Source organism: Aquila chrysaetos, chromosome Z (assembly GCF_900496995.4).
Source record: "Aquila chrysaetos chrysaetos chromosome Z, bAquChr1.4, whole genome shotgun sequence".
Lineage (NCBI taxonomy): Eukaryota > Metazoa > Chordata > Aves > Accipitriformes > Accipitridae > Aquila > Aquila chrysaetos.
Window position 1 is genome coordinate 60,406,648 of NC_044030.1, and position 22,654 is coordinate 60,429,301.

General features: G+C 39.0%; 1 protein-coding gene across 6 annotated transcripts; it reads left to right on the forward strand.

Moving 5' to 3' along the window:
* Nucleotides 1-1,153: 1,153 nt before the first annotated feature.
* HMGCR (3-hydroxy-3-methylglutaryl-CoA reductase) lies at nt 1,154-22,181 on the forward strand. Of its 6 annotated transcripts, XM_041120829.1 has the most exons (21): nt 1,207-1,283; nt 3,520-3,689; nt 4,752-4,947; nt 5,336-5,447; nt 5,986-6,073; nt 6,167-6,251; nt 7,781-7,886; nt 9,261-9,367; nt 10,834-10,950; nt 11,456-11,607; nt 12,486-12,730; nt 12,869-13,041; nt 13,521-13,715; nt 14,323-14,481; nt 14,621-14,778; nt 15,896-16,001; nt 16,974-17,144; nt 19,226-19,366; nt 19,474-19,632; nt 19,936-20,090; nt 20,237-22,181. In XM_041120829.1, the coding sequence occupies exons 3-21, from the start codon at nt 4,783-4,785 to the stop codon at nt 20,289-20,291; spliced, it is 2,649 nt and encodes an 882-aa protein (XP_040976763.1). In that variant the 5' UTR covers nt 1,207-1,283; nt 3,520-3,689; nt 4,752-4,782; the 3' UTR covers nt 20,292-22,181. The 6 variants fall into 6 exon arrangements, 5 of the variants coding, with proteins under 5 accessions (XP_029860660.1, XP_029860658.1, XP_040976763.1 ...); XM_030004800.2 differs by lacking the exon at nt 3,520-3,689 and having other exon boundaries at nt 1,154-1,267; XM_030004798.2 differs by lacking the exon at nt 3,520-3,689 and having other exon boundaries at nt 1,171-1,283.
* The last annotated feature ends 473 nt before the right edge of the window (nt 22,182-22,654 follow it).

The window sequence follows — 22,654 nt, forward strand, 5'->3', positions numbered from 1 at the left end:
ACTCCAGAAATGTTGCTCGTATTACTTCACTCTTTTCAGGTAATAAAGGTGAGATACTCAAGAAAACGTGAGTGTTAAGGAAAAAAAGCTGGCAGGGCAGATGGATACACAGTAGTAGGTTCTTAGGATTTATAAGCATCACACTGAAGATGAGAATGAAAAGCGTATTTACACGTGAAAAGACTGAGCTGGCATGGTTGATTTCGCCACTGACAACAACTACTTTGGGTGGAGTTCTTAGGAAACCCTTTCGTCAGCCTATCATTTTTTGAGAATCACATTAATGCTTCACAGCACGGTACCACGTGGAGCTGCTAGGAAGTGAAATGGCACACGTAAGATGCAATTTTGGAAAAGCCGGAGTGTATCTCATCCACAGCAAAACCTTGCGGATTCTATTTTGTTTGTATTTAAACATGTTAGCCCGCAATTGCTCAGACCCAGAAACACAGAATGGCCATGCACAACCAGAGCCGTGTATTGCAAGCAGGGATAGCGTGTCGCACCTGACTCAGCACCCAAAGAGACGAAGGAGCCTCCCGTGCTTCACGAGCAAAAATTAGTATTTCCTCTTTGGCAGAACGCCACAAATATAAATCTATCGCGGTTTTTTTCTTAATGTCGGGGGCACCGCTGCTTTCCACGAGCAGGAGAGCTGCGAATTATTAGGCCATTTCTTCACGCCTTGGTAAAGCGCATCCAGGCAGTGGGTAAGCAGAGCGTTAGCCGTAGAGGCACCACGACTTTTAAGTGCTTACCAGGGGCGTCCCGCCCGCTCGCCTTGCCCGGAAGGACGCGGCACAGCCTGCCGACAGGGCGGGGGGGAGGCCGAGGCCGGGGCCGGGGCCGGGGCCGGGGCCGGGGCCCGGGGGCCGGAGCCTGCCGCGCGGGTCGTGGCTGCTGGCAGCGCTGTCGGCGCCAAGCCTGTCGGCCGATCAGCATATGTAAATGAGCCGCGTGCTGCCGCCCAATCAGGAAATACGGCGAGGGGAGCGCGGTGGCCCATTGGCGGGCAGCCCATGGCGAGATGGCGTGTTCCCCGCTCCTGATCGAGGCTCGAGCTGTGCGGCGTTCGCCGGGCGGTTGCCCCGGCGACGCAGCGAGTGACGCGCCGCGGGCTGGGCGTGCCGGGCCCTCGCCATTGGCTGCGCGATCGGGTGACGGCGGCGCCTGGCGTGTCGCGCCCCGGGTGTCCTTGCTGGGAGAGGAGCGGCCGGCTCAGTCCGCGGCGGGACGGGAAGGAGGAGGGCGTCGCCGGTGTGCGGCGGTGCGGCGCCGGGGCGGTGAGCGGGGGCCGGCGGGGCAGGAGAGGGCGGGGGAGGCCGCGTTTCGGCCGGGCGCGGTGCGGGCAGCCCGCCGTTTCGGCACGGGTCCTCCGTGGCCGGGGGACGGGCTGCGGCTGCGGGCTCCGAGTGGCTCCTCGGAGACGGGGCGGATAACGGCGGCGCGGGGGAGGGCAGCGTCGCCGCCCGTGGTGGAGCGGCGGCCGCCTGGGTGGCGGGCAGGGGAGGTGAGAGCCGCTGTCCCGGTGCCGCCTTGACGCCGGAGGGCGCGGGGCTGCGGAAGGCCGCCCGCCGGCCGCCCGCGGCCCTGCCCGCGGCCCTGGGCGCGCCGCCGTTGCGCGGCTCTCGCCGGCTGCGCCCGGCAACGCGCGGGGCCTCTGCGGTCGCCGGGAGAAAGTCGGCCTTCCCCGTGCCGGCCGCCGGCGGGCTGCGGGCCGGGCTGGCGGGCCGTGCCCCGCGCTTTCCGCGCGGGGCTTGAGGGGCTGCAGCGATGGGCCTGCGCGAGGCTGGCTTCCCGCTTTGAAAACAGAAAACGCTGCCTGGCAGTTTGACAGGGTCTGCGTGGTGCCGTGCGCTTTTCAGGTGAGCTCTGCACGGGTTTTCGCTCAGCTGTTTTTGCCACTGGGTTCCTTTATGGTGCTGTAGCTGTTGCTGAGTCAGCCGGCAAGAGATGGGAAATTTGTGCTGATCTAATAGCTGGTGTTGCAGGTGATTGCTGTGAGGTTAGTGAGAGGTGTGTGACAAACCTGAGGTATTTAAGCGAATAATTACACGGTTACGTTGCAGGTGAATGCTCTAAAGCATTACATACAACCAATCTAGTTTGCTTTCTGCATGCTGGTTAAGTTTTTGAAGGGGCTGCAGTTCTGATTTGTATTTTGTTCTGATTCCCAGAAGGGATTGCTTTACTTAAGAGCCTCCTGGAAATTTTTGATTGAAAACAAAGGCAAGCAGGAAATGGATAGGATTTATAAAGCATCCCTTTTGAACCACCATTTTGAAATTTAACAAAATGATACGAATGGTAAACTTTGGCTTTATATTTAATGTTATGTCTTGCTAATTTCAAGCTATGAGTCAATGTAGCTAGCTATACAAATATTTTGAACAGAATTAGAACTACGAGCTGATCATATGCATTGAAATATTTTTTTTACCGCACTCAGTCTTCATCAATGTTTTCTAAAAATGTTAACTGCATAGCAAAAAACCTCATGTACTTCAGGCAGGTTAAATAAACATGAAAGCATTAAAGAATCCTTTTAGGTTAGGAGCTACTGCTACTCAGTTAACCCCGAGATCAGCAGTGAGGCATCCTGTGTTTCATAGCAGCAGTTAATTGTAAAAAATTGTCTAATAATAGATGTTATGGATAATTATTTTAATAATCAAATTAATGTGGTTTTGCCTAATTGATTTAAGTGAAGCCATTTTACACTTACAAGTTTTGCTTAGAAATGTGAAGAATAATGTCTGAAGAGAGATTTTTGAAATCTTTCTACCTCTACTAAAAATTTGTAAATTGCCTATATAATAATTCCAACTGTCAGAATTTAGGAGTTGTATTACTAGTTTTACGACTGGTAGGATTCTGTATAGTCATGTAGTGAGTACTAATTCTGATTTTCCTGAAACAGTGTGGTGTTCAAAAGTATCTGTATTTTCATAGGACATTGCTATGCCTTCTGTATTTTTTGTGTTGTGTCAAAATCTTTGGTACCAAGATATTCCTCTGGCTATGTCTTACTTTAGTTTTCCTAATTAAAAGATGCCTTCCATTCTGTGAGGAAAAACTACAGTAACACTTTGGAACAGTTCTGCAAGAACATGAATTTACAAAACAGTACGTAGATTATATTACACAGGGAAAACCAAAGGGTAATGTTGACTTTAAAAGGAGTGGTTTTGTTGTGTTGGGTTTTGTGTTTGGGGTTTGTTGGTTGGTTGGTTTCATTTTCTGTTGTTTTTAAAAAAAAAAAAAGGCTTTCTGTCAGGAAATGCAATACTTTGTTTATAAGGAAGGTAGTCCTCTCAATGATTTTCAGCATTTGGTTCCATGAGCTACGAAAATCCTGCCACACCTTCGCTGTAGAAGGATAAAGAAAAATATGATGGTGCTGTTGGTGCTCCTGTGATTGAGATTGGCATTGGTAGGAAACCAAGATGATTCTGGTATCTTCAGGAACACTGAGCACATAGTTTTGCCTTGTCTGTTATTTTCTCCATTGAATGACAGCTTCATTTTTGATGTCCAAGCAAAAGAAGTAATACTAGAAAGACTGTCTTCCCAGAAGCCTGACGGATGGATTGTTACTTTTAAGGCAACCTGAAGGGATTTTTTTAATCTGCTTTGAAAAGACAGTGTTTAGAGCCCTCAATCCTCTGTGGAAATCTTTACAGAGCTAGGTTTGTACATGTAAATACTGAATTACTGATTGTCTCTGTTAGCCAGGCTACTATTTAAGCGTCTTTTGACCTTTACGATATAGTTATGTAGTTAACATTCATCACAGTTTTATAAGCTGTTGATTTTGTGCAATGAGAAAAGCAAAGTGCCAGTACTAATGTTTTTTAAGGGAGAATTTTATAGCATTTTGTTTCTATGCTCTAAAACATAAGTAAACATCCTTGATGAACTTGTCTAAAGGTACAACACAGAGGAAATAGACCAGGATGTGTTTTTTGTAACTGAAGGAAGTACAGAACATCCACGTTCTCAGTTATGTGAAAGAGAGGTGTGGGAGTTCTGTTGAGTGTTAGTTATCTGTTGAAAGCAAAAGGGATGATGAAATACATTAGTAACCTGGTAATTAGCTATGCATACCAGAGAACTGTCACAGAATACTATATGTGAGAAGGACTCATGCTTGAGATGAAGAAGGAACTATTTTGAATGTGATTAACTTGAATCACTGAAAAATACTGAGCAGAAAGTAGAGAAGACACAGTCAGAGGAAGCTAACATTGCAATTCCTGCTGCTGAACTTGAGCGTTACCAACAATGGTTCGTTGGTAATTTATATAGTTTAAATAAAGTTAATCAATATTTTTGACAGGAAGAGTGAGTAGAAAGAAGTAACAGAATTTAGAGAGTGCTTACATAGGTGGTCAAAACAAGAAGTTGGAGTCAAAGTCATATCAAAATTGTGTGACAGGAAGACACTAAGAGATGTTGTGAGAGTGGTGGAGACTTATTAGTAAGACCTTGAAGAAACAAGGGAGATGTGTGTTAAAAAAATAAAAAAGATTGAGAAGGCAGGAGCAGATCATATTATATTTCAGAACATTAGAAAGAAATGTGTTTTACATGGAAGGTTGAAAGGTGAAGATTAATTTCCTTACTTTCTGTTACTTAGCTGGTTTGTTGTTTGGGTTTTTTTTTTCTGAGGGATGACTTGCAGAAATTTATAGAGCTCTTTTTTCCCCTCAGTCTTGTACCTACTTATATGAAATATTCTTTTGTTGCAGGTTCGCTAAGTGTAAAAAAACAGTCTTAAAAATGTTGTCCAGACTCTTTCGAATGCATGGCCTTTTTGTAGCCTCTCACCCATGGGAAGTCATTGTGGGAACAGTGACTCTCACTATCTGTATGATGTCCATGAAGATGTTCACTGGGAATGATAAGATCTGTGGCTGGAATTATGAGTGCCCCAAACTTGAAGAAGTAAGGATTTAAATTCATGTTATAGTACTTACTGTTAATCAGTAGATCCAGGGTTTTCTGTTGAATAAGATCAGGTTATGATGTATTAGGAGCAAAGTAGCTGTGCAGAAACTTCTTTATTACCTTCTTTTCCCATTGTGGATATTAAAGCTATATGTGCTACAGAAGGTTTTCATTAAATCTACTTCCAGTTGCACAGTATCTACTGAAAAGGGATTTTATATTAATATTGTTTGCAATATTTTAATTTTTTAAGACAGACTGGCAGTGATACTTGTTCTGAAACTTCATTTTTAGTGCAGCTTCACAATGGATTTTTTTATTGCTGAAACTTAACAAGTTACTACTGAATGTAAAAGCTAACTAAATAATTTTGTATTTCAAACAGGATGTTCTGAGCAGTGACATCATCATCCTGACAATCACACGCTGTATAGCAATCCTTTATATATATTTCCAGTTTCAGAACCTAAGGCAGCTTGGCTCAAAATACATTTTAGGTATGGTATCTCATTTTTGTATTTACTGTATGCATTTTAATTGTTTTTTTAATATAAATAGGTAATAAATATTAGAATTTTAATACTTATGTACAGAACAGTCTTATTTTGTTTGCTAGATAGCAGAATAAATGTTCTGCGTAGATCAAAGTGCCATTTTTTTAAAAGAGAGATTGTGTAAGATTATATATACACTGGAAATGTAATTCTTGAAATAATTGTTTATTGTGTGAAACACTTAAAAATACAGAGCTGTTTAAGCCAGTTTTAATTTTTGCTGATAATGAGTGAGAATATTTATGGCTTTTACTTCTTAGAGTCTTACTTTGAATGCAGTAAAAATTTTAGATTTAAGTATCTATATAAAAATAGCATCTACTTCAGTTTGTATCTCAACTGCTGTTAATGCACTCTGAGAAATGAGAATTGTAATTTGTTTGCTTCAGGATTGATCTAAACGTATAGTTTTTCTTTTTTCCTTTTTTTCCCCTCCCAATATATATAAAACAAAAATTTGCAATTTTTTTTTTTTTTAAAGGTATTGCTGGCCTCTTTACCATCTTCTCAAGTTTTGTTTTTAGTACAGTGGTAATTCACTTCTTAGATAAAGAACTGACAGGTTTAAAGTAAGTAATGAACTGTTATTCTGGATTTCTTGCTTGAATTTATTTTTCCTGTGCCATAAACCTTGAATTTTAACATATGCCTCTTTTTTTCAGTGAAGCTTTACCATTCTTCCTGCTTCTGATTGATCTGTCAAGAGCAAGTGCATTAGCCAAATTTGCGCTCAGTTCCAACTCACAGGTCAGGGGGGTTTGGTTTTGTTGGTTGGTTGGTTTTTTGGTCTTGGATTTTTTTTTTTTTTTTTTTTTTTTTGGAATGGAGCTTTGAGTTTAATGTTCAAAGATTAACATTCTCCCATGGCAGGGGGTTTGATGAACTAGATGATCTATAAGGTTCCTTGCCAGCCAAACCATTCTATGATGCTGTGAATAATCGACATACAAGTGAATACCATATTGGTGATATATAAAAAGAATCAGATTTTATCCAGATTCTGTGTTCTGTTGTCTTCAGTCCAGATCAGTCTTCAAGTGAATAATAACACTGTAAAATTAGTGTGCATAATCATGTGAGCTAAGTTAATTGTATGTACGAGTACTTCATAGGTTAAGAACTTTAAACCAGCAATGTTTATAGCTCTGTTAAGGAGGTTAGAGTTCCTAGACCAAAGTCTTCCCTAGAAGAGTTATTAATGGAAAAAATTAATTTCTGGGGCTCAGGAACAGTATATAAAGAAATATCTAATGTTACAATGCTGATGCTGGCAAAAGCATATTTCTAGACCAAATCTTAGCAGAACAAACATAGCATATGTGTAGACAGAAATACTCATGCTCTAATGCAGTTAACAGCACAACAGGAAGGATTGACAGGACATCTTGCTTGTCATACATTGTAATGGTTTTTTCCTAATATTCTAAGTTCTGAAATAAAAGTATGTTTAGTGAAATTAATTTATACCTACAAAATACTGTACATGGTAACTGAGCATACTAATTGTGACAAAAATATTGTATATTATATTGTATATTAGAGTATATTGCACATTCGCTGCATACAAAATATTATTATAGTATGTTGTGTATTATTTTATAATAATTGAGAATACAGAATTTTTTATTCATTTCAGAGAACGTATTTCACAGATAGGTTTCCCCTATAGCTTCTCTCCCGCTCCCCCTAAAACCACCACCAACAAAAAAACCGCGGCAGACCCTCTAGAGTTTGCCATGCCTGGCTTCTGGAAGAAATCCCTCTCCCTCCAGGGGAAAGTTTTATTGTCTTTTATGTCCTCTTTTCTGTCAGGTGAGTCTAGACAGAATAAAAAAAATAAAAAATAATAAAATAAAAAAATAATAAAAGTTAGGGGACAGATATGTGTTCACAAGAACTTTTGAAATGCCGTGACATAAGTGGCTTCTATTTTATGTCTTAAAGTGTAGAAGTCCTGTTCCTCTGAACGTACTTTAATTAAAGTCTGTGCCCATCAGTGTTGTAGGAGCTTACAATACTGATGAGCCAAGGGTAGAGAAATTAATCAAAATTAAATACTATTGTGTAAATAAAGACTGTCGAAGTGTAATAACTTAGGGGAGATAAAGCAATTAAAGAATGTGTTCTCTGATAATTGTTCATTTTCGATGTGTGTTTTATAAGGCCTTATCACCATAATACTACTCAATTTACTAATCATGTACTAATCATGTTATGTGTACTCCCTTAATTTGAATTTTGTCTTTATGTTAATGTACAGAATTTTTTTTTTTTAGGATGAAGTAAGAGAGAATATTTCACGTGGAATGGCAATTTTAGGCCCTACATTTACACTGGATGCACTTGTGGAGTGTCTTGTAATCGGTGTTGGTACTATGTCAGGTGAGCGATACAGTCTAAGAGTCTAAATCTTTCCAGTTAAAAAAGACTATTTCAAAGACATTGGGATATTGAGAGTTTCAAGTAATAGGTGTTGCCCATGAGATTGGAGTGACTTAATCTATTTAGTTAGCTATTTATTTACCTTCCTAATGAGCCTATATCACTAGTTTCCTGCAGATATGAATAATATGCACATGTTGCAGAGAAGTTTGATATACAGATGACAGCTTTCCTTGAGCGTTGTGCAGTAGAAATGGACTTCTGTGCAGCTACTTTTATAAAATGAAGACCTTCTATCACTCCCATCATTCCTGTTAACATCTTAAAGTAGCTGCTAAAATTTTCTATTGAAGATTCTTAAAAATGAGTTACACTTTCATTACATGCACACCTATTTTGTATTCTTGCAAAAAATTAGTATCTCTAAAAATTACTCCAGGCGAGGAAAGTTACTCTAGTTCAATTAAAAATAAGCAATCCTTTATTGTTTTTTCCCCATCCCATCTTTTGGTCTTCATCAGTTCTGTGTGCAGTAGCAGTTGTCTTTCCGTGAAAGGAAAACAGTTAAATGTAGTAAGTGAAGGATTTTTACGTGTAAATAACTAATTTCTTTGTAAAATAAATAAAAGTTCCATAGGTAGGACTAAAGTGGGTTTTTGTTTGCATTTGTTTTTGTCTGTTGCTTTTTATGTGTGGGGTTTTTTTAAACTATTTTGCATACCTTAAAGGCATCTTTCAAAGCATTTGTGCTTGTTTTTCAAATTGTTTTGGACCTTTTCAGGGTATTGTGTATTAATAAGCTATTTTCCTCTTTACATCTAGGAAAAAAGCCCTCATTTTGGTGTAGCATATAGCTAATTTTATTTTTAACGATTTATACTGTTAGCTCTTTTATCTTTACTAAGGCAGTTCTGTAATGCATGTGCAACATGGCCAATTGACTTTTTCTGGATACCAGGCTTGTGAAAGCGTAGGTGGGGTATATACTGTTTCTTATTGCCTGAACACTTAATTGGCTGTATTTCAGAAGGGATTTCAATACATAATGCCAGCTAATTGTTCTTTGCTTAGATAAGTGAGGATTTTCAGGCTTCCAGTATGAAGCTTTAAAATCTTGATGAACTGTAATTATTTGTATTTATTTAGAATTATACTTTAAAATTTTTCTGTAAATACCATAAATACATACTGTGCTTAGAATAAGATAATACACAATGACTAGGGCTTAACATGCTTGTTTTTCATTAATCCAGACAGTTGCCTCTATAATCTGCAGTGTCAGTTTAATGGTTTCTTTCTTACTTCTGCAACACTTCTTCAAGTACATAGAAAGCCCATTGCACATTCAAATGTAAAAATTCTTTTTTTATGTAGGTGTACGACAACTTGAAATTATGTGCTGCTTTGGCTGTATGTCTGTTCTTGCCAACTACTTTGTCTTCATGACCTTCTTTCCAGCTTGTGTCTCCTTGGTATTAGAGGTAAGACCAACTTCAAGACAACATCAAGCTTAGTATTCAGACCCTGTGCTTACTGTAGGCTATACATTTCGTCATGGAGTTATGTGCCAGCATGTTTGTCTTCTGTGGTGGGGCGACCTTGGCTGGACGCCAGGTGCCCACCAAAGCAGCTCTATCCATCCCTTCCTCAGCTGGACATGGGAGAGAAAATACAATGAAAGGCTGGTGAGTTGAGAAAAGGACACCGAGATCACTCCCTAATTACTGTCATGGGCAAAACAGACTAGACTTGGGGAAATTAGTTTAATTTATTACCAATCAAACCAGAGAAGGATAATGAGAAATAAAACCAAATCCTAAAACACCTTCTCCCACTCCTTTCTTCTTCCTGGGGTCAATTTCACTCCCGATTTTCTCTACCTCCTCCCCCGCAGTAGCACAGGGGGACAGGGTTGTGGTCAGTTTGCCACACGTTGTCCCTGCTGCTCTTTCCTCCTCAGGGGGAGGACTCCTCACTTGTCCCCTGCTCCAGCGTGGGGTCCCTCCCATGGGAGACAGTTCTCCACGAACTTCTCTGACGTGAGTCCTTCCCATAGGCTGTAGTTCTTCAGGAACTGCTCCAGCATGGGTCCATTCCACAGGATGCAGTGCTTCAGGAAGAGACTGCTCCAGTGTGGGCTTTCCCACGGGGTCACAGCCTCCTTTGGGCACCCACCTGCTCTGGCATGGGGTCCTCCATGGGCTGCAGGTGGATATCTGCTCCACCATGGACCTCTGTGGGCTGCAGGGGGACAGTCTGCCTCAGCATGGTCTTCACCATGGGCTGCAGGGGAATCTCTGCTCTGGCGCGTGGAGCACCTCCTCCCCTTCCTTCTTCACTGACCTGGGTGTCTGCAGGGTTGTTTCTCTTGCATGTTCTCACTCCTCTCTTCTGTGGCTGAAGTTTTCAGTTTTCCTTTTTCCCCCCTATCTTAAATATGGTATCACAGAGGCGATACCACTGTTGCTGATGGGCTCAGCCTTGGCCGGCGGCGGGTCCATCTTGGAGCCGGCTGGAACTGTCTCTGTTGGATGTAGGGGAAGCTTCTGGGAGCTTCTCACAGAAGCCACCCCTGTAGCCTCCCTGTTACCAAAACCTTGCCACACAAACCCAATACCTCTTCCTTTCAAAGTGAACAGAGGGAATGCGCAAAAAGAGTTACAGTGGCTGAGCTAGTAACAGTAACTTGTTAATGCCACTGTAAATGAATCACACTCAGTATGAGTTCTGATCTAAAGCAGAGTAAATGAATTAGATTGTAAATCACCGGCTGTCCAGGGTTTTTCACTATTTAAAGTCTTAATGTTGGCTAAACTGTAGACTGTAGGCTAACTCTTTTGGTGGCAATTTCTTAATGATCAAATAAAAATACAATGTTGAAGCTCACTTGTTGGTTCTTCTAATATGTACTAAATAGGACCTATTTTAAATTTTGTTACTTTTGCAGCTTTCTCGAGAGAGTCGTGAAGGGCGCCCTATATGGCAGCTTAGCCATTTTGCTCGTGTTCTGGAAGAAGAAGAAAATAAACCAAATCCTGTAACACAGAGGGTCAAAATGATTATGGTTTGTGGCTCTTTTTCACCTGTGGTTATGAAATCAGTAAGGTGTCCTGGTGCAATAAATAAAGCTTTTGTTTTCTAGACAGTTGTATTCTGCATCCCATTAGTCTAGTTTACCATGGTAATTTTTAATAACATCCCTGTATCTACACCCGAAAGTCTTCCTGCATGTGCCATTCCAGTGCCAAACACTCAGGGCTTTCTCATGTGTACTAATTCCCTCCCTGTTACCCCTACAGTACCCTCAGCTTCCTTGGCTTATTACTTGAGCAAGAGGAAGGGTGTGGTGGGACAGGTTCAAGGCTATGAGTGTTACGGTAGGACAAAAAGGGTGTTGATGAGAGGTGTGGAAAATCAGCCTTTAGCTTTAGACTTGAGGCATGGGAAACAAAAAGAACCCCCAAAACCCAACCAAACAAAAAAAGAAAATGTTTAATCTTAGGAGGTTAGATGCCTAGTTACCGTTGAAAAACTAATATTTTTTATGTTGTTTTGTGTTTTTAATACAGTCGCTGGGTTTAGTTCTTGTTCACGCCCACAGTCGTTGGATAGCGGAACCAGCTGCTCAAAACAGTACTGTAGAAAATTCAGTGGGATTGGATGAGAATGCACCAAAGAGAATTGAACCTAATGTTTCATTATGGCAATTCTACCTTTCTCGGTAGGCAACTTCACAGAAGAGAAGTGTGTTTCCTTGATTAGGGTGTATTCTCCAGTGCTGCCAAGCTACGGTCCTAGGATACAACACTTTGTAAACTTGCAGATCTGACCAATATAGGATTTCTTGGAACCAGAGATGACATTTCATAAGGAATATTTCAATATTATGCTGTTTGTCCAATCTCCTTGCAGTAATCAAGAACATGATCAGGAGCCAGCTGTCCTGTATGCATCAAAACACTACCTTTTCCCAATGGCACTGACACCTTTTAGAGCACACTGGAAAATAAATTTTCTGACTGCACTGGAGTAATTATTTATACAGAGCTTCTGACCATTCACACACAAGTGCAAAAAGTGCAAAAGCCATGTCACTATTGCTTTTTCTTCAGCTCAACTGAAGTTAGTGACACCTGTTGTTCCATATTACTTCTGAAAACTCAAAACTGTCTGGTTTAGGGTTTTTTTCCCCCCTTTTAGCAGTTCAGCTTGCATCTTAGTAGTCATTATTGGTAGAGGATGATAATTCGAACTTTCTACTTTGTAGTTGGGAGATAGGTGTTAAATCAATTTGATGTAGCTGTTAGTGAGTGTTTTACAGTAATTTCTCTTACTGAGACTGCTTTTTAGCCAAGACTTAGTAAATATTTAATGACATCTGAAAATTCTGACATTGTTAATAATACAAGGAATGATTTCTCTACCCTAACCTAGCATACTTGAATGTCTTGGTAGAAAATGTCTTTTGAATGGAATTTCTGTAACTGTATAAATTACAATGAAACTATTATCCTTTCTAAAGCAAAGGGATGTCAGAATGCTGTTATAAACAACAAATTGTATATACCATGTATTTACTTTTTGATTCATCTGTTTTAGAATGGCCAGTATGGATATTGAACAAGTAATCACTCTTGGATTAGCCCTTCTCCTTGCTGTCAAATATATTTTCTTTGAGCAAGCAGAGACTGAATCCACACTCTCACTGAAGAATCCCATAACATCTCCAGTGATGGTCCAGAAAAAGGTCCCTGAGAACTGTTGCAGGAAGCAATCTGGACTTGTGAAAAACAATCAGAAATCTAATGCAGTAGAAGAAGCTGTAGTTCCCAAAGATGGAAAGGGTAATTTTTAGCATTTTAAAGTCTAAACTTATTCCTGAATATTTGGAACAAAGTGAAATCTGTGTTTAGTGTGTTGTATTTGGAATCAAAACTTAAGAATTTTGTAAACCAAAATTCACTTTAATTGTCTTTATACAGCCAAAGTCATAAAACCTGTATTGCCAGAGTCATCAACCAAGGCTACATTTGTAGTTGGCAGTTGCAACCCTGTGGAAACTTCTTCATTTCTTAATGGAAAAGTGGAAGAAATTGAGATACCTACCGAACCACGTTCTATTGAGGAATGTGTTCGTATACTTGGAAATGCAGAGGTATGGAAAAATATCTTGGCGGGGGGGGGGGGAGGTTTAACCTCTACTGCAACATCTGATTTAAGAATCCTTGCAGTTCATTTTCCAGCCTTTAAATGATCCTATTGATTGTAATGTCATTCTTCAGAAAATTATATGGCTTTAATAACTTGGGTGGTGGGTCACAACTAAAACAAAACCCTTTTGTAAGCCATTTCTCCTCCAGTCAGTCAGGGCTGGGGGGAGGAGGAAGCAGCTTCATCATTCATGACACACCAAGTTATTGAAGCTTCATCATGTACGTGTATAAGTGGGTATCTGAGTAGAAAGGTTTTGATCATATCCTGGCCTACTATAAAACTTGACATTGGCAGTTGGGTCCTTTAGATGTACTCTGATAATGTCAAAGTAAATTTGTTACTCTTTTTAATTTGGAAACATTAAAAAGGATTTTCACCAAGAGAATATATACTTTCTCTCCCCACCCTTTACATTTTCAGAAAGGAGCAAAATTTCTTACTGATGCTGAGGTTATCAGCTTAGTTAATGCTAAGCACATTCCTGCATACAAACTGGAAACCCTGATGGAAACTCAGGAGCGAGGTGTGTCCATTCGCAGGCAGATGTTATCTAAGAAACTCCCTGAACCTTCATCTTTGCAATATCTTCCTTATAGGAATTATAATTATTCTTTGGTAAGTAAAAGGCAGACAAGCAAAAGTCACTGTAAAACCACTTCCCAAATATGTGATATACATGGTTGAAGTGATGTATATGAATTAACAATGAGCTCGGTCAAAACTGATGTAGAAGGAAAAAAAAAAAAAAGACAAACAGAAGGCACTACCTTTTATTGCTCTTGATGTTTTTAAACCTAGGGAGGTGGGTAAGTTTTGTAGCTTACCCAAAAAATATTTCCTACTAAAGTATGCAGCTGCCTTATCTCAGAAGTGCAGAATTCTACTAATACTGAGTCTGAGTTCAGCTGAATGATACCGTTACCTTGAGCTCAAGTTAAAATGGAAGTTTATTTAAAAATCATTTAACAGTATTAGGGTTTTTTTTAATAGTGTTTAAGACTTACTAAGTTTCAGTATGTCTGCCAAATATTAGACTTGAACAGTATTAGCTGTTGATTGCTATAGCTCTTAACTTTTTGAGGTGGGAGTTAGTTGCTTTATGGGTAGGGTTGTGGGTTTTTTGCCAAGATACCTTATTGCAGTCAAAGGCATAGTATGTAACATGCTGTACCATACCACTGTAGTGTAACCTTAATGATACCTTTTGTATTATTTCTGTAAGGTTATGGGAGCTTGCTGTGAAAATGTGATTGGATACATGCCTATTCCTGTAGGCGTAGCAGGACCACTATTTTTGGATAACAAAGAGTTTCAGGTGCCGATGGCAACAACAGAAGGATGTCTTGTAGCAAGCACAAACAGAGGATGTAGAGCAATATGTGTGAGTATTGTTTGACTAGCTTGAAAAAGTTTCTATGTTATAAAACATATTTGGGCTGATAAATGCATGGTTTTGACTTCCTAGAAACTAAAGTTCACTTTCAGTAATCATGTTATTTCCCTTCTGCTTTGGTTTTTAGCTTGGTGGAGGAGCGAGTAGCCGCATTCTGGCAGATGGGATGACTCGAGGACCTGTTGTAAGGCTGCCTACTGCTTGCCAGGCTGCAGAAGTGAAAGTTTGGCTTGAAAGCCCTGAAGGCTTTAAAATAATGAAGGAAGCTTTTGACAGCACAAGTCGGTTAGTACAATGGCTATTCCAGCCTTATTTCCTGACATAAGACTTCTATGGGTGATAGAAAAGTCCCAAGTGTTTGGGGTGGGTTTTGTTTTGGTTTGGGTTTTTTGCATACTGCAATACAGGAAATTACATACGCGTTTTGGCTATCCCATGCAGTGTGAATCTAAGAACAAAAGTCATCCTGGCTATGTGCCAAGGCTAGTAATAAACATTTTCCAATGATAAGTGGTAAACAACTGTATCTTAGCAACAAATACATTCGCATTGCGTAATACTTAACACATTATTTATTTTGTCTAAGCATTTAAAAATAAACGTGAAAGCTTATTTGGATTTTTAGTAGTTACCTTGCAAAAAGTAATTCAAAGTTTGGAATCTAGCCTTTCAGATGATATTACTAATGTTAGTAATTAATTTTTGAGCTTCCAGAGAATACAGGATAAACTAATGCTAGAACTGAAATGCTAAAAAATATAAAACATTATTAAGTCTATTTAAAAAATGTAAAACAGTATTAAGTCTATTTCAAGCCCTAGAGTTTTTTCTAAGACTTATGATTACCTTATTTCTTTAGGAAGATTCAGAGAGAGATTTCCTTATCAGTTTTGTTTCTTAGCAATCTTACAAGTGTCAGCCAAGGACATATGTGTATTTTGGCCAGAATCAACTCATGCTGCTGTTTTAAATGCAGTATTTCCTGGTTTTTCTTTGACTCATGGAGCTTGCACTGTTGTTGAATATACCACGGGTTTTGCCTTGCTGTAAAACTGACAAGAATTTCCAAAGGCCTCATTTTTAGTTTATACCTCATAGTCAGATGTTTTAAGGAATACAAATTAATTAAATTTATGTTAGGACTTCAGGATATTTTATATCATGTAGTCCAGGGGTAGAAAACATAAGAAGGCAGTGAATACTTTTACAATGAACATTTTGAAAGTATATACTCAAGAGAACTATGTGCATGGTAGCTGACGGTTTTTTTACTGCACTGAGGGAGGAGGAACACAGTGTAGTTAACAGCACTATCTGCAATGATTTACTGTCATTTTGCCACTTAAAACTAATTTAATGTTTTGCCTTGAGGATTGTAAGCAAGAGTTAAATTTTCTTGCAGGTTTGCCCGCCTACAAAAACTTCTCATCAGTTTGGCTGGTCGTAACCTTTATATCCGTTTTCAGTCTGGAACAGGGGATGCAATGGGAATGAATATGATTTCAAAAGTAAGGATCGGTCCCTTTAAGTCTTTTTAATAAATGTGTATTTCTTTTAAAAATAAATAAGTTGTCAGGTAGGCACACATTGGTAGGCTACATGTGAAGACAGAAAGATAAGACATAGTGCTGTTTGCAGTGCTATAAAATAATAAATGTGTTTGACCTTGTCAATTGTAAACAAGACTAGGATTAGAAAGATGAAAGAAAAAGTTAACTCTGGGTTTGGTTTTTTTTTATTATTATTATTTAAAGAAAGTATTCTTGATAATGTGGAAGTTAAGCTGGTTGCTATGTTGCTTTGGGCCAAAGATTTTATCCAGCAGTAATTAATCTGTTAGTGTGTTTATCACTTCCTTGTAAAGAAAGGATTAGGAATCTGGTGAATGGCAACAGAGGGGTGTTCTCTAGGTTTGTTTGTTTGCTTTCTCTTTTATGCAAATGTGGAAGAACCTGAGACATGACCCATAGACTGGGGGGATGCCTTGTGTTGTTTGAGATTAATACTGATTGCCTGCTCTATATAAAATTTAATTCTACCAGAACCATTACATAAATGGGTCTCGTCATAGACAGGTATTAAATATAGAAGACCTTTTGTCTAATTTCCTAGTGTAGAGAAGATCTTTTCACTACATCCAAAATGAATTAATTTCATGCCTGTAGTGTTTGATTTGGTTCATATTGTATCTTCAGTATGGTAACCATATGCCCATGCACCTAGAATCTGTCCAGAAGGTCCATATTTGCTGGGAAGAATCAATTACTGCCCATATAACTTCCAAAGTGGTTAGAAAAAGATAGTGATAATTGGGTATTCTTCTCCTGTTCCAGGTTCCTTCCTGAAATGATGTTCTTTTCTTCAGCTGTAACTGATGATCTGATGAGATACAATCTAATCTTGCTGTTCCACTGTCCTTGACTAGCTTGTTTTGCAACCATGATGATATACTAGCTTTTTATCTGTTCCTCTTCTAACAGGGTACTGAAAAAGCACTGGCAAGGTTGAATGAAGAGTTTCCTAATCTCCAGGTTATAGCTATTAGTGGTAACTATTGTACAGACAAAAAACCTGCTGCTATAAACTGGATAGAAGGAAGAGGGAAGTCTGTTGTCTGTGAAGCAGTCATTCCAGCCAAGGTTGTTAGAGAAGTAAGTGTCTGCTTTCTTTTACTTGTTTATAAAAATGCATACTTTTTACAAAACTGATACCTATCTTACATCATAAATATTAACTGTAAGTTGTTTTCCAGCTAAGGATACTTCCTACATGTATTTTCAAATGCTTCTGTAGGATAAGCCATTTTTCCTGAGACAGTAGATATTTCTTCCTTTCATTGTCTCTTCTGACATAATGTGCATGTATTTAATGATGCATATCTAGTTGAAGGCATTGGGATTTTCACGTCTTAGCTTTGAAAAATTATGCCACAGTTTGACAGGTTTTTACACGTGTTTTGCCTGTCATTAAACCCAGTCATTTTGATCATTTCACACATTCGTTGTCTCTTGCACAAACCAGGTATTCTCTTCAAGGTTTATATGCCTCCTACTACAAGGAAAACAGATAATCAGGTGCTTCACTTAGTTCCAAAGCTGCCTTAGTGTCTTGCATGATGGAGGGTAACCTTTATAAGCAGTGCCAGTCCTAGCCCCTGGCAAACTTGTCCTATGTAGTAAGAGCTTTCTTAAATTCTCTTCCACCTGAGCTCAGAAGACTGGCTGTGTGTGTCAGACCAAATCCATTGTGTGTTACCTGGTCACCCCCACTGGCCATGAGAGACAACACCCAGGGAGGAGTTTACTATACCATACTCAGCATAGTCTTCCATCAACTTGTTCCAAGATTTTCTGAATTGGTGCTTTCGTATTTGACGGATTTTTTTGTTTGTTTGTTTGTTTTCCCCCAGTAATTTGTCCAGTCCCTTTTGTGAAACTATGTAAACTTTTAGCACTAGTATTCCAGGCAGAATTCCACAGTGCAGCTACACCTTGTGTGAGAACTACCTCCTCCTTCTTGTTGATTCCAGTTGATGATGCCCTAGTTTTATACTGGAAGAGATACTTAAGACTTTTTCTTCACTCTACCACTCAACATTTTTTAGCTCTAACACAGCCTTTCCACCTTCCCAGCTATTCTCATATTCAGACTGAAAAGTCCTAGTTTCTCTGTGAGGAACGAGTAAAAAGACTGTGCTAGCATGTCTTTGAACATCCTTATCTCTAGATCTTCAGTTTTAAAGTTCTGGGTATGGATTGGACACAGTATTCAAAGTGTGTGTCCAGGCTGGATTTATACGTGGACATAATTTATGTCTTTTGGATTTGCTTCCTAGTAGTTTCCTAATTTTCAAATTGTTGGCATTTTTACAGCTGATTCAGTGGCAATATCTGTTATAACCCCAAGATTTCATTCCAGAGTGGTAATGGGGAGCCAATCCTTTGGTAATGGGCATGGATAGTTTGTAGGTAAATTTGGTTTTTTTTTTCCCCAACCCCCAACCATGTACATCACTACATTTACTTACTTACACTGAACTCTAATACTGAAACTTAATATTTTTGTCAGTGTTGTAGACTTTGGGTGGATCTCTGTCATCAGTTGCTATTCCTGCTACACTGGAATATCTTAAATTTTCCTCACAGCACTCTTTGTGCTCTTTGATTATTTTTATACTAAATTCAGTGTAAATCTCTTACCTGAAGGTTTCAAAATACAGTCAGTATAGTATAAATGTGCCACTTCATTTGATACTACTGTGTACAGTGTTTATTTACCAATGTAGCACAGTGGTTTTTTGTTTGAACTCTTCAGTTTAGCTCTGTATTCTTAGGCAGAGCAAAACTGGGGAGGGTTTAGTGTCTGGAGCAACTTGGGATGAATGTTGCTGTCAAGTCAAGGTGAATTAATGGGATATTTCTGCCATGTTGGTTTTGTTTGTTTCATTCTGAAGATAAATGAGAATTTGAAATGGAGAAGGTAGCTGGTGAGCTTTTCTTAAAGGCCTATGCAAGTCCAAACCGCTTGCACTGACTTCTCCATTGTTACTTGTACAATGCAGCCTGCATCTGAAAGGGCTTCTTTTGAGCAAAAATAGAAGTAGGTATCTAGGACAAAATTGAGTCAAATTCTGTATGGAAGCAAACAAAGGGTGAGGGCTTATTAACCATAAGTAGAGTATTTCTACTCCTGCATAAGAAATGGTGTAGTAAAAGTATATCACTTTGTCTAGGTATTGAAGACAACTACAGAAGATATAGTTGAAGTCAATATAAACAAAAATTTGGTGGGTTCTGCGATGGCTGGTAGCATAGGTGGCTACAACGCACATGCAGCAAACATTGTGACAGCTATCTACATTGCCTGTGGTCAGGTAGGTTTGTTTTACACCAAATCAAGTTTTCTTTAGCTCAGTAATTCTTAACCAAACACGTAGTTGAGTGTTTTGGTTTTGTTTTGTTTTTCCCTCCTGATCTGAAGGATGCTGCGCAGAATGTGGGCAGCTCCAATTGCATCACTTTGATGGAGCGAACTGGTTCCACCAACGAAGACCTGTACATCAGCTGCACAATGCCTTCTATAGAAATAGGAACTGTTGGCGGTGGCACCAACTTGCTCCCACAGCAGGCCTGTTTGCAGGTATAAATCAGGAGGTTTAAACCAACTTAACTTCTTAAATCAAAGCTTGTTTTCATGTTGTGTATATTGTGTCCGAGTAATGTTGTGGGAATGGGGCCTCTTGAAACTTGGTGGATTTTACATGAAAATTTTAGAATTATCTAGTGCATTGTTTTCATGTATCTAGTTTGTAAAGCTTAAGATGTTTAATATTAAAGAGACTTAAAGCTACTTGATTGGATATAATTTAGAAAGACTAAATACTAAATTTAGCATAAATTTACTTAGATTTCATAGCATAATATCGCATAATTTTCTCTCCAGATGTTAGGGGTTCAAGGTGCAAGCCAAGATAACCCTGGTGAAAATGCCCGTCAGCTTGCTAAAATTGTTTGTGCTACAGTGATGGCAGGGGAATTATCACTAATGGCAGCGCTTGCAGCTGGGCATCTAGTCAAAAGCCACATGATCCACAACAGGTCAGAAATGGAAAATTTCTTGTCCTTCTCTGCTATTTTGCCCTTCCCCCAAGTACCTGAGATTCAGTAATAATTACATGAGTAATTGCAACATATAAGTGTAACATTTTAACTATCTAATGTACTTGTCTTACTGTTTTTATTAGGTCAAAAATAAACCTACAAGATCTTCAAGGAACCTGTGCTAAGAAGGTGGCCTGACTACTAAAATGGCTTTGAAATGGAGAATTGTTCTAGTAACTGAGCAGGTGCACAGGGGAAAAAAACCCAGGATCTGTGAAGTTTAGAATGAAAATCACCTTCAACTCAATGATGTCTGTATAAGATAAACTGAGAGATCAACAGACTTCTGTGAGACTACTTACGCCTTTGACCTTCTTCAGTGGTTAGAGATGACTTCATGAAAGAAGTCCTGTCAGATGCCTTTGGAATTCTTACTCTTACACATCATTTTCTAAAGGGTCAGTCTTATGTTTTTACAGGTTGAGATTATTTTGATTAGTAAGCTCCTGGTAACTACAAAGCTGAAAAGTGATGTGATGTACTTTGTACATTTACAAAAAAAAAAATAAAAAAAAAAAATGTTGGTGTAAACTTGGCTTGGATGCACTAGTCCTTGCCATCTTTATTTTATGGTTAGACAAGCCTGTTTTTTAAAGTGGTGGCAAGCCTAATGACTTTCCAGGAACTCCCAATTTTAATTTTGTTCACACATAAACCTTAGGTCTTAGGCTATAATAGGCTATAAGACAATTTTATTGAATCATATTAGTTTTACAGAAACCTCTGTCTGTATATAGTACATAATTTGCTGCTACTTCAGCTAAGCAGCATTCAATGTTTTAACTCCACAATTTACATTATTCCTTTCCAGAAGGCTTGTGACCTATACAGTTCTGAACTGTTAAATATAGTCTGTACTGATCAGCTGTTTTGTGATTATTCTTTTTCAGGTAGAAAAAACAGATTTTGAAACTGGTAACTCAAAACCAGTTATGTGTCAGACAGGTATTTAAGCAAATGCAGTTTCTCAAACTTTTTTTTGTTAGGAGTGCATTCAAACAACAGGAGTCAAGAACAGATGTTTACACTTCTTTTAAAAGAAGTCTCTTAAGGTACAGTGTGTTTGTGTATTTCTAATTATTACTTTTTTATTTTAAGTGTGTTACACTTATTCCCCAGGAATAGTTGTGTATCCAGTGCTTAAGCTGAGATAAAATTTTCATTTTACCAGATGGTTATCACACTGTCCTTTATCACTAGAGGGTTTTATGTTTTAATTCCTTTTAGACTTTTCTTTTTGAGGGGGGGTATTTATTTTAAGAAGAAATCTTATCCTTTTTCAATGAAAAGTACTAATTAAGGGAATTCAGTGAAATGACATGTTAGTGCAACAAGCAGTTTTTGTATTAAAATACTGTACTTGGACCAGTGAAGCAGTCTCAGGTGTTCTTAATGTAATACAGAAAACCCAGGTGTATTCTGGTTTGATTCACCTGTGGGAATATTGCTAAACTGCCCTGCCTAGTTAATCACAGGAGGAAAATTGTTAATATGCTTGATGATGTTTTATTTTTTTGTTTGGTTTGGGGTGGGGTGCGGGGGGGGTGAATCAGTGGATTGGACTGGGTTTTTTGCAGGAATGCAGTGGCATTCCTGAAGGGGTGACTGGCAGAGGTGCTCTTCTAATGTGCAAATTTTATATAAATCATGATGGGTTGTTTTGTAGTACTTCAACACATTAATATCATTGTAATGAGCTCATAAAGCTAATGTGCAAGCATGAAGACATACTACATGCTAGATGTGTTATGATAGCAGGTAAATATCATGAATGTTTATCTTCCTGCAGTATTGTTGCTAATAGCTACCATTTTATTTAAGAAAAGTTGCAACTACTTTGTTTCTATGTTCATTCAGTGATCTTATTTAAAGTAACACTGTTCTGGCAATAAATGGTGGTTCAGTGTTCAATTTGGTGGATTTAACTGACATTCTGTCTTGCAGAATTAACATTTTGTATCATTAATAAATTGTGTACATTTTGGTACAGAACTACTTTTTCAGTTTCAGTAAAACAATGGAAAACTGTATTGGCTTAATTGTGATATTTTAAGGTTACTTCATGACTGAGTGACGTATCCTAGTAGACAATGTAAAATAAGAGGGTTAAGGAGAACAGGACTGGCATACAGTACTAAACACAGTGGAGCTATGACACCGGAACTTCTCACCTTGTTTGCAGAAGCGTGTACTCCTTTATTCTCCTCAAAGCTGAATTACGCAGTTTTCCCAAGCGGAAGAACTAACTCACTGCAGCGTTAGCGATACCTTCTACTGGGTTCCCCCTTTTCCTCACCTGTAGTTCAACTCCCATGCTTGATCTTGGTAATGTCCATCAGTCTATAATAGGACGTACAAGCCAGTCTGACACATTCTTTTTCAGTCTCCTGAGTGCTACAGGTTTTATACCAGAAGCAGAGGTTGTCATTTCAAATGTGTTAGAAAGTTTAGGGAACTGAAGCACTCTTGTTTCCCTGCATACAGGGAATACTACAGTCGAG

Coding starts and splice junctions, on each gene's coding strand:
- HMGCR (XM_030004800.2), top strand. CDS start 4,783: ATGTTGTCCAGACTCTTTCGAATGCATGGCCTTTTTGTAGCCTCTCAC. Junction 11,608..12,485: donor TGGCAATTCTACCTTTCTCG/GTAGGCAACTTC, acceptor CATCTGTTTTAG/AATGGCCAGTATGGATATTG. Junction 19,633..19,935: donor CACAGCAGGCCTGTTTGCAG/GTATAAATCAGG, acceptor TTTTCTCTCCAG/ATGTTAGGGGTTCAAGGTGC.